The sequence below is a fragment of the Peromyscus californicus genome, unplaced genomic scaffold (assembly GCF_007827085.1).
Source record: "Peromyscus californicus insignis strain IS unplaced genomic scaffold, ASM782708v3 Scaffold_11__1_contigs__length_118956290, whole genome shotgun sequence".
Classification (NCBI taxonomy): Eukaryota; Metazoa; Chordata; class Mammalia; order Rodentia; family Cricetidae; genus Peromyscus; species Peromyscus californicus.
The window spans coordinates 93,678,911-93,695,501 of record NW_026294402.1 but is presented as its reverse complement, the minus strand read 5'-3'; the positions used below and the strand labels follow the sequence as shown (position 1 = coordinate 93,695,501).

Here is a 16,591-nt window from a genome sequence, read left to right as displayed (position 1 = left end):
TCAGGCTGGCCTCAGACTCAGTGATCTGACATCCTCTGCCTTCCCAGTGCTGAAATTAAAGTTGTACCCCACCATACCAGGCTCTAAGCTTTTCTTTAATTTCTTTCCACAAGTTGGAAACTTATCTGGGTGGATCTTGCCCTGAGGTCACCACTCCCTTTATTTCATTCCTTAATCCTTTATCTCCTTGAACACAGGACTCAGCTCCATTTCACTTCCTGGTGCGCTTTCTCCTCAAAATTTACTTTTTGTAATTTATCCTGCTCGGTTTACTCCTCTTCATTATAAACCTTCATTAGAGTTACCACTAATATCCACATGACAGAGTCTATACTAGGTTGTTTTGAAATTTCTTCTGCCAGTGAAATTAATCCAAAACTCTTCACTTTAGCCTGAGGCAGACTCTTTGGATAAGGGAAAAGGCAGCCATTTTCTAGATCAAAGACGATCTCTAGGCAACATACTAAAATTCTTCTCTGAAACCTCTTGAGTGAGTCCCCGATAGTTCAAATAACTCTTAGCACCACTGTCTTCCATGCTCCTACTAGTATGTCCCATTGAACAGTGCTTAAAGCATCCCACTGCTTTTCAAACTCAAAGTACCAAAGTCCAAATTCCTCCAAACAATGGTCAGGCCTATCACATCAATACTCCAGTCCCTGGTACCAACTTCTGTCTTAGTTCAGGTTTTTATTGCTGTGAAGAGACACCATGACCATAGCAACTCTTGGAAAGAAAAAATATTTAATTGGGGTGACTCACAGTTTCAGAGGTTCAGTCCATTATCATCATGGTGGGGAGCATGACATTGTGCAGGCAGACATGGTGCTGGCTACATTTTGATATGTAGGCCACAGGAAATCAACTGAAAATCACACTGCAGGAAGCTTGAGCAAAAGAGACCTCAAAGCCCACCCCCACAGTGACACACTTCCTCCAACAAGGCCATACCTCCTAACAGTGCCATGCCCTGTGGAGGCTATTTTCTTTCAAATCACCTCGAGTGTCTTATCAAGTTCTAGAGGGTAAGGAAGAGAACTGGCAATAGCCTGTAATGTTGGGGAGTCTGTGAAGTCAGCAATTCCAATAGAGGTAACCCATTCCTGGCACTTGGATTTTTGTTAGCCTATGAAGTATTGTAGGGACATTGTCACTATACTGTTATAGGGTAACTCCATTTAATTTGTGTGTGTGTGTCTGTCTGTCTGTCTGTCTGTCTGTCTATCTATGTATATCTGTCTGTCTTAAGAAGCTTCTACAGTAAAAAAGACCTTGAGTGGTAGTTACCGTGGCTCCCATTTCTTTGATGTTAGTGTATTATTTCCCTTCCTTGCTTTTATTGCTAAATATATCACAGAATCCTGCTGCCACAGTACAGCTAGAGCCTTCCAGATTCCTTCTGATGGCTGCACCGTGCTTCAGTGTGGGAGGTACTGTCACTGCACCACCAGCCCTGTTGATGGACAGTCAGGCTGTGTCTGGACTTTGCTTCTACAAACAATAGTACAAGGAGCAGCCTGTGCACAGATCTTTTTATGTTTTTTCCCATGTGCCCACGGATAGACTCCCCAAAGTTTTTTGTAGATCAAAGAAAATATGTATGTAGTAATTGATATTCTAAAAGATATTGTTCTAGGAAAGAGGCATACCCTAAGACTCATGAACTGACTATCCCAATTGTTTTCCATTTCTTTTAAACGGTGGGGGTGTGGGGAAGGGCCTGCCGTGTGGTGGGTGACGGTTGAGGCATTTATACATACAGGAACTACCAGCAGTGCAGACAGGCCCACAGGATGCTGCCTGCAGGATCCCTAGCAGTCAGTTTATGTACAGCTTTCACAGCAGTGCTGAAAGGAGGAAGAACAGAAACACCCTCAGTCGAAGCAGCCGTTCATGTCAGGTCTGGAGAAGAGGGCGTGGGAAGGCCAGAGCCTTGGGCAGAGCAGTGAGCCCTGCCACCAGCTGTGGCCTTGGCTAGGTCACTGTCTAGACTGTGGAAGGGGCAGTGACCACTGGTGGCTTTGGCCCTGGGATCCTAGATTTGAGGCTGGCATGTCAAGGAGGCAGTTGTGACCTGGGGCTTGGGTGTTTCTCAGGGGGTGATCAGAGTCCATCTGCTGGAGGCTGAGAAGCTGGCCCAGAAGGACAACTTCCTAGGGCTGGGAGGCAAGTCAGACCCGTACGCCAAGGTGAGCATCGGCCTACAGCACTGTCAGAGCAGGACCATCTACAAGAACCTGAACCCCACCTGGAATGAAGTGTTTGAGGTGAGCTTCTCTTCGACCCCTCTTGGAAGTGCCAGTGTCTCCAGGCTTCACCCTAGGATGTGAGGAGCACAGTGGCTCTCATGGCCCAATAGGGAAACCATGGGTAGGGCGAGAGACTTGCTAATGGGCAGGTAGGTCTTTGTGACTCTTGCTTCCCTGTCCAGCAAGCTCACAGGTAGGCTAGTCTGACCCCACCAGAATCAGCCGTTGGGTGTTTTCAAATGGAAGGAAAGGAACAGTGTACAGGCAGTTCTGCCTACAGCTACCAGCCTTCCCTGTTGCTGCATGAGTGGAACCCACAGCCTGTCAGACACATGTTTCAGGACCACCTCCTAGCTGCCCATTCCCTTACAACACCATCTACATGCTCTGTTACATCTGGTCCCAGGCAGTGGAAGCAGGATGAGAAAGGGAAGCTTAGTTTCTTGATGTCTTGCAGCCCCCAGGGGAGGGCAATGTGACAGCACAAGGCAGAGTAGATGGCAGCCAGTGTCCTCTGGGCACCATGCTATAGCATGTGTATCTGGTCCTCTCTGCTCGCCTACAAGGGAGGGGCATTTCTTCCTGATAGGCAGGGCCCTGAGGCACCTGCAAGGCCAGGGTCCTAGGCTGGGCTTCGGCTGTCTGTGGGTTGTAAGGTCTGACTCAGCAGTCAAGACCTGCAGGGCAAAATGCTTCTCCCTCCTTGTAGTTCATGGTGTACGAAGTGCCTGGCCAGGACCTGGAGGTGGACCTGTATGATGAGGACACTGACAAGGATGACTTCCTGGGCAGGTGAGGAGTGGGGATCTGGGCTTTGGAGCTTCTTCACTGCTTGGGGTACAAGTCTGGACCTTGGGGCATTTAGAAGGTGCAGGCCTCACTGCTTAGTGACATGACCTCTGACTCCATGGCTGCTGTGACAAGAGTGATTGCACCGGGCAATCTGCTCCAGCTTGTACCAACTCCCCAGGTGTCTCCAGCCCTGACCTAGGCCCTGGAGGAAGATCCCAGGGCTCATGTCCACTCTGAGAGTCCCATTTGGACCAGTGTGCGGGTGGCATGATGATGGTGCTCCACTTCAAGGAGCCTTCATCACTCCCCATGTGCTGATACCCAGAACTCAAGGCCATGGAAGTGACCCTGGGGGGCTGCTTGGCAGAATCTCACTGTCTTTTATTCTAGACAGGCTCCACCTTGAGGAACCACCTATAAAAGCACTAGCCCTTAAAACACTTCCTGCTAAAGTCTCCCTGGCCACATAACGCCCTCCCATGGAAGACACTAGCTGAATGCTTGAATACATTTGCCTTTCTGTACAAACAATTCGGTGTAGACCTTGTGTAGTGACTGGGGCCATCGTGGTATGCTATCGAGTAGGGAAGGACACAGTGCAGTTGGATCCAGCCTCCCCCAAGAGGGCCCAGGATGCATTTTTGCCCGTGTCTGTGAGTAGAGGAGCATGAGGGGTGGTACAGCTGTTTGTTCCTCGGAGCAGGAGGCAGGAGAAGAAGCAACTCGAGTCCTGTACCCCTGTAGCAGGCAGCTTGTTTCCCTGAGTGCGGAGTTATAACAAGCTTAAACATGACCAAGTAAATGAAGACACAGCTCACCACCGGGTGCTGATCATGTCTAGTTTCTTCTTGGTGAGACTACAGTCTGTGTAGTCTTGCGGGTGGAAAGTGAGGCTCGTGGCGCTTGCCTTCCAGGGCTGAGTTCAGGTCCATGTTGAATGCATGCACACTTCTGAGTCACGCAGGAACTGCCTCCTCCCTCTGGCTGGCAGGACCTGCAGGGTGGGTTTGGCTCAGAAAGGCTAGGGGAACATTGTGATATGGGAGTTCCTGGCTTCCTCACACATATATCATCAGTTAGTGCCACTTACAGGGCACTGCTGCCAGTTTTCAAGTCAGAGAGGCATCTGGCTGTAAAAATGCCTCAGGCATTTGGATGGCACAGGATCAGCCAGGAAGTCAAATTCCGTAATGCATGGGCAGTTTTGCACAATGGAGAATCACCCTGCTCCACATGCCAACAGCTGTATTGTTGTAAAAACCCAGAGGGGATGAATGTAGACCTCTGCTTGTCCCCTCTGGGGCTGGGAGCCGCTCCCTCCCCACAGTAGGAGTCCAGTGGAGCATAAGGTTAGCTAGCCTGTCCCTTCTCTTGAGCTGCAGGTGGCCCCCCACTGTCTGCCTGGGGTGAAGGAGACCTCTGTCCCAGTGGCCACATTCAGTCATTTGAGGACAGAGTCCAGTGTGGCCCCCCGGAGCCTGCTCTGGCCACTGCTGTGCTCACTCTCTCCCTGTCTTCCAGCCTGCAGATCTGCCTTGGAGATGTCATGACCAACAGAGTGGTGGATGAGGTAGAGGTGGCTCGCCCAGCCCTGGGTGGGTGGCGGGGGTGGGGGGAGTCTTTCCAGGGACATCCCTTTCAGTGCATGGCTCTAGCAGGTCACTTCAGCCATCTGGCCCTGTGTGATAAGTCCCCTCTGTGCAGGGCAGTGCCCATACCCATTCTCAGGGGCAAGAGTTGGGTGAGGCCCAGATGGCTACAGGGAGCTCCCTAGGGCTGGAGTTAGAAGACGTTTCCCTGGGGAATGTCCATAGACTGAGGGAACTCAGCAAGGGAAGTCACATTATAGAGGAAGGTGGGCTGGACCTGGGTTTTCCTTTCCCCAAGTGTAAGACTTCTGCCCCACATCTGCCAGTCCCACTGAGTCTGCTGTGCTCTCTTGGGGTTGGTTAACCTTTCTCCCTAGTCTCAAAACTAAGCAGTCCCGAACTCTCAGTGGCAATGTCCGTCCTTGAGCTTTCCTGTCCTTCTCCTGCCCCACAGTGGTTTGTCCTGAACGACACAACCAGTGGGAGGCTGCACCTGCGCTTGGAGTGGCTCTCACTGCTCACGGACCAGGAAGCGATGATGGAGGTGAGTGCGTGGCAGTAGCCCCCTCGCAGAAAGGATTCTCAGGGGGAGGAGACTCGCTTCTACCTACTGTGTGCAGGCAGAGGAGAAGGAGGAAGAGTCCATTTCTGCCTGATGGTTCAATTAGAGATAGGAAAGGAGACACCCCACCTCTACCTACTGTGTGCAGGGGGAGGGAGCCCCCATTTGTTGCTCATCTCCTAGAGAACATGTCTTCTCTCCACCAGGGCAGCTCCTCTCAGTAAACAGCCTCTGGACTTCATTTTCAGGAAAGATGGAGTCCTTAGAGCTCTGTGTCAGGGCCTGAAACCCAGTTTCATAGGGACATCTGCCTCTGTGTCTAACTTTAACTTAGCCTGCCGCAGCTGTGTTCTCAGAAAACGTAAAGCTGGGTCGTTAGCTTGAGGGCTGGCTGGCCTCCTTCTGCCTAGGGTAGACTTTTCCAAAACCTTCCTGCCTGCCTCCCGACTCTGGGAGTATTCAGTGAGGGCGGTGTCTGTTTGCAGGACCATGGCGGCCACTCCACTGCCATCCTTGTGGTCTTCTTAGAAAATGCCTGCAACCTGCCGGTGAGTCATGGTGCCCGTCTGCCTTATGCTCATCCCAGCCAAATGCCCGTGTGTTGCTTTAACCCAATTCTTGTGCTGCAGAGAAACCCCTTTGACTACCTGAATGGTGAATACCGAGCCAAAAAACTCTCCAGGTTTGCCAAGGTAAGTGAATACAGCTGAGACTCTGACTCCTTTTCCCTGAAGTGTCTATAGCCTGGGCCTGTCTAGGTCTACTGTGCAAGGTACTAGGCTTGGCAATTCATTATCCTGGAGTCCTATAGTGATGGATTCCAGGTTTCCTTGTTTGGGCAAGAGTGGTTGCCATTTGATAAAAAGGACCCAGAAGGTGGAGGGCCTGGGCATAGCGGGAGGTGGAACTGGACATGTTTGTTCCAGTTCTGTTCTCTGGTCTGCAGCTCGGGGTTCCTCCCCAGGGTTAGTCCTGCACAGTGCTCATGCCATACTGCAGCCTTGGACACCAGGCAGATTTTTCCCCAACAGGAGCCACTGGCTGCCCTACAACTCACTGACATGCCTGGGGGAGGCGGGAGCATGGGGAAAGGTGGGATGTCTTGGGCCCCCCCCTGAAAATGTTACTTTCAACGTTGTGGGTTTCCCCCTTACAGAATAAGGCCAGCAGAGACCCTTCTTCATATGTCAAGCTATCTGTAGGCAAGAAGACCTTTACAAGTAAGGTAAGACAGTTCATTTGTAGGCCTGAGATAAGGAAATGGTGCTCCCACTCCCTTTTTAAGAAGAGGCGGAGTGAAAGGACTCTCCCACACTGAATGCCTAGTAAGCCTTTGGAATCCCCTCCCTATGTGGCCTTATCATTCAAAATCTAAAAACTGCAGAGCTAAGTGACGCCATCGAGGATGGGGCAGCAGAGTTAGGGTACCTTGGGGCAGGGTCTGAAGAGATGCCTTTTATGTCACACGGCCTGTCCCCTGGCTCCGCGTGGCAGCTGGTGGTCACACTGAGAAGAGTATGTCCAACCCGGCCCTCAAATGAGCTCTCCTTTTCTGTTCTCAGACCTGCCCCCACAGCAAGGACCCCGTATGGAGCCAGGTGTTCTCCTTCTTCGTGCACAGTGTGGAAGCTGAGCAGCTCTGCCTGAAGGTTTGCATGAAGCTGGGCTCTGGGGACCCTTGGGAACTTTCTAGGCCAAGGGCAGGAGAGAGTTTTCTGTGTATCTTGGGCAGTTCCACCAGTGTCAGCCCCCTAGTGTGTGGGAGGGTATGAGGCCCCACAAACCCTCAGCCCCTTGAGGCTGGTGCCCAAGGTCGTCACGAAGGAGACTGTGGAAAAGAAACCATGAATTCCCTTGGTTCGCCTTGCAGTGATCTGTCGTTACATAGTATGAGGGGCCTGTGCTAGAGTCGAACCCTTACAGAAGCTCTGCAGAATGACCTCCTTTTCACATGAGCAGTCAGAGGCTAAAGCAACCATCCGCCCCAGAGCGCGTGGCCTACATGTGGTAGAGATGGGTGGGATCTTTTTGGAGCCCTGGACTGAGCCTAAACACCCTACCATACAGCAGCACAAAGCCCAGCTGGCCCTGGGTGCATGCCAGACTGGCCTCATGCAGACCATGATCACCTCTGCTCTGCGTCACTCCCTTCCCTAGACTCCAGGCAGGTACAAGGTCTGGCCTCTTGCCATTCCCGTCTGCCGAACAGCACCAGATGCTAATTGCTCCACAGTGCATACTTACTGAAGTAAGCCCAGACTCACCGGGACCAGAGGGCAGTGGTGGCAGCGGGCTTAGCTCTGCCCTGGTTTTGTGACTGGCCCACTGCCCAGGTGCTGGATGATGACCTGGAGTGTGCACTGGGAGTGCTGGAGTTTCCTCTGTGCCAGATCCTGCCCTGTGCTGACCTCACCCTCGAGCAGCGCTTCCAGCTGGATCACTCAGGCCTGGACAGCCTCATCTCCATGAGGCTGGTGCTTCGGGTAAATGTCTGCTTTCTCAGTTGGGGAGGGGGCGGGGGGCGGGGGGTGGGGGAGGGTTGGGGTGGAACAGGTCTCGGCACTGAGTATCTGTTGACTGCAGCAGTCGGGAGAAAGGTGTATGTCTTCATGTACGCATTGGGTTAATGCATTAAAGATAACCTCTCAGAGTTCTTTCCTATGTTGCATTAAGGGGCGAAAACTCAAACAGGCTGAGTACACAGTAGGATAGCAGGTTGAGTACAGCCTTAAATGGTCTCGAGGGGTATTATTAACATTGCTGTGAGGTCTGCCAAAAGTTCAGTCTCTTTGGGGCCAAGAGATGTTTTCATAAAAATGTATCAGCTATCATCTTTGTTGCTTCAAACACTGACTCTCCCGTCCGTTTAATCCTTCCTTCTAGAACTTCTATTCTAGACTTTTCTTCTATCCTTGACCCATACCTCAACTTTACCTTCTCTTCCCAGCTAATTTCCTCAGAACCATCTTCCTTATCACTGCCTTTTGCTATGTTTTTTCCATCTTTAATTTCCTCTCTTCCAAATCCACCTGGTCTTTTTCATGTCTACATTCCCATTCCATTCTTAGTCCTTTGAAATGTTTACATTGTAATCTGTTAATTCTGTTGTCTGATGATTTTGGGAGTTTGGGAATAAAATGCTTTTTCCATGTTAGATGAATAACGTGACATCATAAAAAGGTTTGAGGGAGTCACATCGTCTCCAGCCACAACCCAGTCTTTACACTATGATCCACAAAAGGATCTTGGCAATGAATGTTGCTGCTTAGCTCTTGTCTGTGTTTTCAGAGTGACTGTTCTGTGGCTTTCATGAATGTGATCAGTGTCCCTTGATGGCCTAGATCAAGGCTGCTCTCTGCTGGGGAGGTTTAGCTTTGTCTTTGGCAGAGTACCACAGGGCCTTACAAATCTAGATCCATTGTTACGTTAATTTAATGGGTTTAAACCCCATAAATAGTCTGAATATGAACTAGAAACTCTTGAGGACTCGGGTCCTATAGATGGTAATTTGGGGAAGACTTTCCCTTTAACTGGAATACAAGCTGAGACAGATACCTCTTGTTAATTGGTCTTTGCTGCTCAGTGGAATTTTTATTCTAGATTACTTTTTTACTGAAGAGATTTCAGTCCCATATTCATTTCTGGAAACAGAATTCCCTAGAAAGGGCCTGTTGATTGACAGCTGAGAAGAAAGGGGAAGGAGGAAGGTGGTAGGCCCCGCCTACAAACAACCCTGTCATCTGCTTCCAGTTCTTACGTGTGGAGGAGCGAGAACTGGGAAGCCCATATACTGGACCCGATGCTGTAAAGAAAGGCCCGCTGTTCATCAAGAAGGTGGCTACCCACCAGGGTCCCAAAGCCCCAGCCCAGGGAGAAGGCCTTGCAGATGTGACATGTGGCTCGGACCTCGCCTCTGACATCAAGGGAGCCTCCAAGAGCACTGATACCACCAGTGCTGCCACCGCAGTCAATGAGCCTGAGCCCCAAGAGACAGGCCTGGAGTCCAAAGGCAAGGACAGTGCCCAAGGACTCTGTGAGTCCATGGGGAAGAAGAGGACCCCAGCTACCATCTTCCTGACTGTCCCAGGCCCCCACTCTCCAGGGCCCATCAAGTCACCCAGACCCATGAGCCGCCCTGCCTTCCCATTCGCATGGCCACCAACAAGGCTGGCTCCCAGCATGTCCTCACTCAACTCCCTGGTCTCTTCCTGCTTTGACATGACAGATGCCAGCTTCAACACTGAGTATGCATCTCTCTGCTTGATCTTTTCTAATATAACTTGCATGAAAAGTAGGTCCTTGGATGAGAGAGTAGATAGGAACTTACAGACCTGAGCAAGTTCAGGTTTCTCACATGTCTTTACAGCTTGGACTAATAGGAAGAACAGAGGATGAGGGCGAGAGCCCTTCTGTTGCCTACAGCTCTGGCTACATAATGACTTCAGTTGTTAAGATTCCTTTCATGGAAACATTTCCTGAATTCTGAGTACAGTGGGATAACATGAAGAGTTTAGAAATGTGGACTTACATAAGTGCCATGTATTAAGTGCTTCCTATGGACTTAGCATGTTATCTGTTTTAATTAAATCTTCATTATAACCCTACAGGACAGAAGAGACCATTATAAAGTCCCAATTCCCTAAAGCCCCACAAGCAATCATAAGGGCCAGTCCATTCCAGGGTTTATTTATGCTTTCTGCTGAGAAGTAGGACAATTACACTGAATGCTGGATGGAACCTTGAAGAGAATTATTGACCCAGACAAGTCTGCGTTCCTCACATAGAACATCCTTCTCCATCTTCAGGTGAAGGAGAGGGACAGTTCTTACTGTGACAAGCCCTTTTTTTCCCCACAGAGATGGGGATCCTAGGCAGCAACGGCTGGGTGAGATTCAGCTCACAGTACGCTATGTGTGTCTTCGACACTGTCTCAGGGTGCTGATCAACAGGTGCAGGTAAAGAGATTCTGGGACCGGGGAGGCCCTTTGGAAGTATCAGGTGACCATATGGCAGGGGTGCTTAGGGTGATGGCAGGAGCCATGTACTCCAAAATGTCATTTAAGGACCTACAGGCCATTGGGGGCAAAAATCCCCAAAGGGGTATGTTGAGTGGCCATTCTTTGTTGGTGCTGATGGGCTGAAAGGCCAAGGGCTTTGCTCAGACTCACCACTGTCTTGGGGTGGCCAATGGCAAGTAGGTCTTCCTAAGCAGGAACCCCCAACTTCCTTGGGTACAAAGAACTTGGCTCTATCCCAGACAGCACAAAAATGTGTGTGTTCAAAAACAAAACCACGGCTGATGTCTTGTCCTTCAACTCTGTTGGCTTTTGCCTTTTGAGTACAGAGGATTTTAGTCCTCCAGCCCAGTGGCTGGCACAGCCTTCTCCCAAATGAGTACTTAGGGACCCTTTTTCTCTGCACATCAGAAACCTGACACGGTGTACCAGCAGTGGAGCTGATCCTTATGTTCGAATCTACCTATTGCCAGAAAGGAGGTGGGCAAGTCGGAAGAAGACCTCAGTAAAGCGGAAGACGCTGGAGCCTCTATTTGATGAGACGTGAGTAGGACAGGGCTTAGCAGACCTCACCTATTTTCACAGTACTGTGTACCAAACACTGGCAGTATGCTGGAGCTTGCCAGATCAGGGGTGAGGTGGGGGAAACCTGGGGGCTGAGCTGAACAGGACAATGTGGTCTGACCTCACGAAGCCCCTATATACTTTTTAGTGGGAAAAAAAGGGCGGCTAGGGTAGTTTATCCAAAAATGTGATCAAAGCTGCTCACATTTGCCATTCTTAAGAGGATAAACATTAAGATGTTCCCAGTGGTGGAATAGTGCATACTCTCAGCTCTCTGGCCTGTCTTCCCTCCTGAAACATAACAAAGCTGGCAGACAAAAGAGATCCTTTCTCTTTGTCTACATCTTTAAGGACAAACTGAGAGGCAGGCTCTCAGCACATTTCTAGCTTTTGATGATAGAGTCCAGTGGTAGCAAGCACTTTAAAATTCTTTTTATTTATGTGCCTTCCACATCTGTAGTAGTGCCTGCAGAGTCCAGAAGAGGGTGCTGCTTCCTCTGGAGCTGCAGTTATAGATGCTCTTGAGCCACCTGATGTGGATGCCGGGAATTGAGCTTCAGTCCTATGCCAGAGCAGTGTCTTAGGTAGGGTTTCTATTGCTGTGAAGGGACACCATGACCACGGCAACTCTTATAAAGGAGCACATTTAATTGAGGTGGCTTTCATTTTCAGAGATTTAGTCTATTATCATCATGGTGCCACATGGTGGTGTGCAGGCAGACACAGTGCTGGAGAATGAGCTGAGAGTCCTACATCTTGAGCCACAAGCAACAGGAAGTGATCTGTCTCACTGGGTGTAACTTGAAGATAGGAGACCTCAGAGCCCACCCCCACAGTGACACACTTCCTCTGACAAAGCCACACCTCCTAATAGTGCCACTCCCTTTGGGGGCTATTTTCTGTCAAACCTCCACAAGCAGCAAGTGCTCTTAACCACTGAACCATTGTATTCTTGGTCTCCTCATCTTTGCAATCCTAAGACGAGACATTTGTAGTCAGGTTTGGAACATGACTTGTTTTCCTCTTATTTTAATCAATCATAACTACTCTGAAAGGCTGAAACCAAGTCCTCTTTGGTCTATGTCTATCCTCATCAAGAAAGACTGCAAGAAAGCTCATCCAATATTCACTGAATACTATGCCCGGCACACCATCCATAGCCATATAAGTGGGCACTGCCTTCAAGAGCTGTGAAAGACTTATACAAAGATGTTAAAATGGCTACAAAGCACACAGAGGGAACATCTGACCATGAAGACAATCTGTTAGCCATTCTCTAAAAATTACAAGATGAAAGCCAGGGTTATCTGAAGGCAGAGTGAGTAAACCCCACCCTAAACAGAAACCTAGAAGTAAGTGAGGTTCCAGGTGCCTTTCTGAGGAGGCTGTTTATGACAAGGCTGGTACACAGACCTCTGAGGGACGCAGTCATTTTCCATGCAACTCCAGCAAGCCTACCTCATAAGCATCCTGCCCTCTGTTGTCAGAAGAGCGGGGTGAGGCGGTCCTCTGGCTGGTGCAGATGAGGAGAGCAGTAAAACTGCAGTTGGTGTAGAGTCGGGATGCAACACACTCCAAACAGCCATCTCGGAGGCTCCTCACAGGCAGTCTCTTGACACTTCATGGATTTAGATGACAGGTACCGTGATCCTAGGAGCCAGTGCTGATTCTGTCACTTTTAAACGTTGACAGCTCTGGTTTTAGTGGGAAGTGAAAGAAACACTATGTTTTCAACAAAAGTGACTACATGTAAATCTCATTTTTAATGTTTTGGCTTTTAAAGATTTGAATTTTTTGTTCCCATGGAAGAAGTACAGAAGAGGTCACTGGATGTTGCAGTGAAAAACAGTAGGCCTCTTGGCTCACACAGAAGAAAGGAGTTGGGGAAAGTAAGTAGCTGTCATTTCCTTGTGTCCTAACACCTGATGGAATCATTCCAGCTCCTACTAGAGCTGACCGTAAGGAGGGGATAGCCTCCTTGAAAAGACTTTGTTTTCACATGCTTCCAACCTAACACAGAAATATAAACTGATGTGTAGACCTTATTTTAACAATCTTATTTTAACAATCTTGAGAATATCCAAATTCAATATTCTGTAAGTATGTGGCATCTACTCTGGTATTACCTATTATTTTTATAAATAGATCACTAAATAAAACTTGGATTGCATTAGATCAAGGTTTCTATGTTAACAGAATTTCACTTAAAATAGGAAGAAATATAATCCCAGGAATGTGCCAAGACGACTCCTCCATGGCATGCATACAGTACTGTAGTTACATTTAAAAAAATTTTTCTATTATTTATATTTTATACATGAGTGCTCTGCATGTATACCTGCATGCCAGAAGAGGATATCATATGATATTATAGATGGTTGTGAGCCACCATGTGGTTGCTGGGAACTGAACTCAAGACCTCTACAAGAGCAGCCAGAGCGCTTAATCACTGAGCCATCTCTCCAGTCCCTGTAGTTACGTTTTAATAACTACCTTCTGTATTCATCTCTGTAACTCCTACTTCTACAAAACTGACAGTTTCTGCCTATGAAGCAGATGGTATTATGCTCATTTTTATGGGTACATTTTCTTTTTTATAATATTTATAAATAAACTTGAAAGTTAAAATATCTAATTCTTGAAGATATTCTTTGAATATCTTAAATTTGTGTTCCAAACAGGAACAGCTTTTTGTTTTTTGTTTTTTGTTTTTTTTTTTTTTAGACAGGGTCTCACTACGTAGCCCTGGCTGGCCTCAAAACTTACAGAGTTCCACCTGCCTCTGCCTGGCTAGTGCTGGGTAGAAATAGTTATTTCTAGAACACTGAGGCCAGTGCTTGCATTCTCTGGAAAGTCTCCATGATGAAGGAAAATACCCTGATGGATGGATAGAAGAGGGGTTCAGAGGACTCCACCCACAGCTGAGGAGTTACTGGCAGTCAATACTGCTCAGGGAGGGGGACTCATTCTTCTTTGGGGGCATGGCCACTGGTAGGTTGCCTTTACTCCACACTATGCACATATGAACAGCACTAATTGGATTTAGTGGGTTATTTAAAAAACAAAAAAAAAAGACATGAAGTTGGGATGTGGACATATGGCAGTGCTCTAGTGGGAGCTAGAGGAGGGAAATGGGGCATGTGTGGGTACAATTATATATAATTGTGTGTGTGTGTGTGTGTGTGTGTGTCTCTCAAAGGATACATTTAAAAAAAATAATACCCTGCTGAAAGCTGAGACCTTTCACACTCAGCCCAGTTTACCCGAGTGTTCCCATTTAACATGGTGCTAATATTTGTGATTGTTTAGGTACTGATCGACTTATCAAAAGAAGATCTGATTAAGGGCTTTTCACAGTGGTAAGTGTGCCTTTTCATTATCACCATGAACTATGGGAGGACGCGATCTCAGGCAGCTGCCCTGGTCTCCAGCCTTCTCTCCCTTTCAGGATTGTTTCAGATGCTCTGGTTTCCAACAGAAGGAGACAGAGTGACCCCTTTCCTTGGGTATTACAGACTGTACAGGTCTGCCTGAAGCCCTCTGTAACTGCAGAATTAATCCTGACCAGCAATTCCCAGACAGTTGGTTCTGCCGTCTCCATGGAGACCATGCTGCTTGTCTTATTGGCAGCTGCACATTCTCATTACTAACACAAGTCCAAACCCGACTGTCTTACAGGTACGAGCTGACTCCAGATGGACAGCCCAGAAGCTGACAATGAGCTGTTATCACCAATATGTTAGAGAGAGTATGTGTGTATTTTGTTATTGAAATAAGAACATACATTTGATGGGAGTGTATGTTGTGTGGACTGCATGACTGGGTAGTAAAGTAGGGATCATGTAAAAGTAAGAACTATTTCTATTAATTTGATTAGTTCAAATCCAAAAAGAAATCATGGTATTTGTATCTAATGAGGTACCAAAACTTCAGTAGTGACTGACTTTTCACCTTGATAAGTAATTGTTCACATCTCATTTAGAACTTGCCGGAAGGTATGCAAGAAAAGTGCCCTGTCTCCATCCCAGGGTTGGGGTAGCTGTTCTTAGAGCATCTACCTGCATCCTGGGCGGTTCTGACCAAAGGAAGGCACTCTTTTGTGGAAATAAAAAGTGACCAAACTCAAAACTGCCCAGATTTAACACTGCCAAAGCCCTTCTAGCTGCTGCCTGTGATGCTTGTTTGCCCCTGGTTCTGACTTGAAGCTACAGTGTATTTTCTAGGGGCAACAATGTAAAGTGATATCCTTAAGTATCCCAAGTTAAATACTCTGGGAAGGCCTAGGGACAAACCTCTGGGAATTGAAGCCTAGCCACAAACCCAGGCCTACAGCTGAACTCTGGGTGCTGCAGGCCGCAGAACAGTCAATTTCTAGGAGAAAAGGGGGCTTTCTATTTCTCTTAGACAACTTTGAACTCAGACCTGCTGTTCTAAGAGATGGCTGGGTCGCCCAAATATACATGTTAAAAGGAAAATAATGTAAATTGCATATTTAAAAAGTGCCTTTTACACATTTCAGTTTGTAAGAGCAGACTTTTTGTTTTCTGTTTCTTGGGTGATTGTCAAGGTCACACCCTCATCTTTCACCCACTCAGGCAACACTCCCTGCCGTGTTCCTGTTGTCTTCAATGATGCGTTTCTTTTCTATTTATTATTATTCTGTGTATGATGTAAGCAGGGGGCCACATGTATCTCGGCACACGTGTGGTGGTTACAGGAAACTGTGACAGAGTTGGTTCTAACACCTTCACAGAGGTCTGGTCAGGCCTGCAGCCTTCACCCTCTGATGATCTAAAGATCAGCAACAGAGCTGGGTGTGGTGGCGCACGCCTTTCGTCCCAGCACTGGGAGGCAGAGGCAGGTGGACCTCCGTGAGTTTGAGGCCAGCCTGGTCTACAGAGTGAGTTTCATGCTAGCCAAGGCTACAAAGTGAGACCATGTCTCAAAACAAAACAAAACCGGCAACATTCCAACTGGATATGGTGGCTTACACTTGTAATCCTAGCACTTGGGAGGCTGAGGCTGGCCTACCTGGGTTAAATAGCAGGATTCTGCCTCAACGAAGGAAACAATAGTGTTTGTTCACTCTAACTTGTAGGTTATTTGTTATTTATTATAGCGTGTAATATTCGTAGCTCTAGCTCACCTATCAATGTGAGCTAGCCTGGTCTTTGGTTTCTGCTGCTGCTCTGCAGATGTGTGTTCAACAGCATCCTGAGAACAGATGTGTGTTCAACAGCATTCGGAGAACGGAGCAGTCCAGATACTGTGTCGTCTTTTCCAATAACCTACTGCAATGGCCTCTTCCTGTGTAGCACTTTCATTTTAACAATTCTTGGTGGTGTTTACAAGCTCTCTACTGGGTCACATGCTAAGCAACTACAATGTATGTTTTAGTTTCTATTTCAATTGAACCATAGACTACTTGATGAATAATAAAGTTTTTGCAGATATTTCTAGTGTGTGTGTGTGTTATATGTGTGAAAAGAGGGACTACAGGATGCCCCTCCTCCTTTTTTCCTTTGAGATAGGATCTCTCACTGGCCAGGAACTCATCCAGTAGCCTAGATTGACTGGCTAGTGAACCCTAGGGATCCAAATCTCCAACCTCCTCAGTGCTGGGAACACAAGATGCACCACCATACCTGTTTTTATTATTTTTATTATCATTATTATTGTTTATTAACATTGAGGTCTGAGGCTCAAACTCAGATCCTTGTATTTGCAACACAAACACTTTTATGACTGAGCCAACTCCTCAGCCTGATATTTCTATTTTAAATAACAAATTTTCACAATAAAAGATACCCACCTTACCTC

The 16,591-nt window shown here is 47.8% G+C and overlaps 1 protein-coding gene across 3 annotated transcripts in view; it reads left to right on the top strand.

Annotated features, from left to right (window-relative positions):
• Positions 1-16,224, top strand: part of Esyt3 (extended synaptotagmin 3) — a 59,120-nt gene extending 42,896 nt beyond the window's left edge. Inside the window, exons 9-24 of one of the 3 annotated variants that reach the window (XM_052717899.1) lie at positions 2,097-2,267; positions 2,959-3,041; positions 4,563-4,611; positions 5,085-5,174; positions 5,678-5,740; positions 5,822-5,884; positions 6,349-6,417; positions 6,755-6,841; positions 7,526-7,675; positions 8,943-9,436; positions 10,049-10,147; positions 10,619-10,750; positions 12,555-12,660; positions 14,081-14,130; positions 14,450-14,519; positions 15,967-16,224. In XM_052717899.1, the coding sequence (XP_052573859.1) occupies positions 2,097-2,267; positions 2,959-3,041; positions 4,563-4,611; positions 5,085-5,174; positions 5,678-5,740; positions 5,822-5,884; positions 6,349-6,417; positions 6,755-6,841; positions 7,526-7,675; positions 8,943-9,436; positions 10,049-10,147; positions 10,619-10,750; positions 12,555-12,660; positions 14,081-14,130; positions 14,450-14,486 (1,743 nt within the window). In that variant the 3' untranslated portion in view covers positions 14,487-14,519; positions 15,967-16,224. The other 2 variants (XM_052717890.1, XM_052717881.1) reach the window with 2 other exon arrangements.
• The last annotated feature ends 367 nt before the right edge of the window (positions 16,225-16,591 follow it).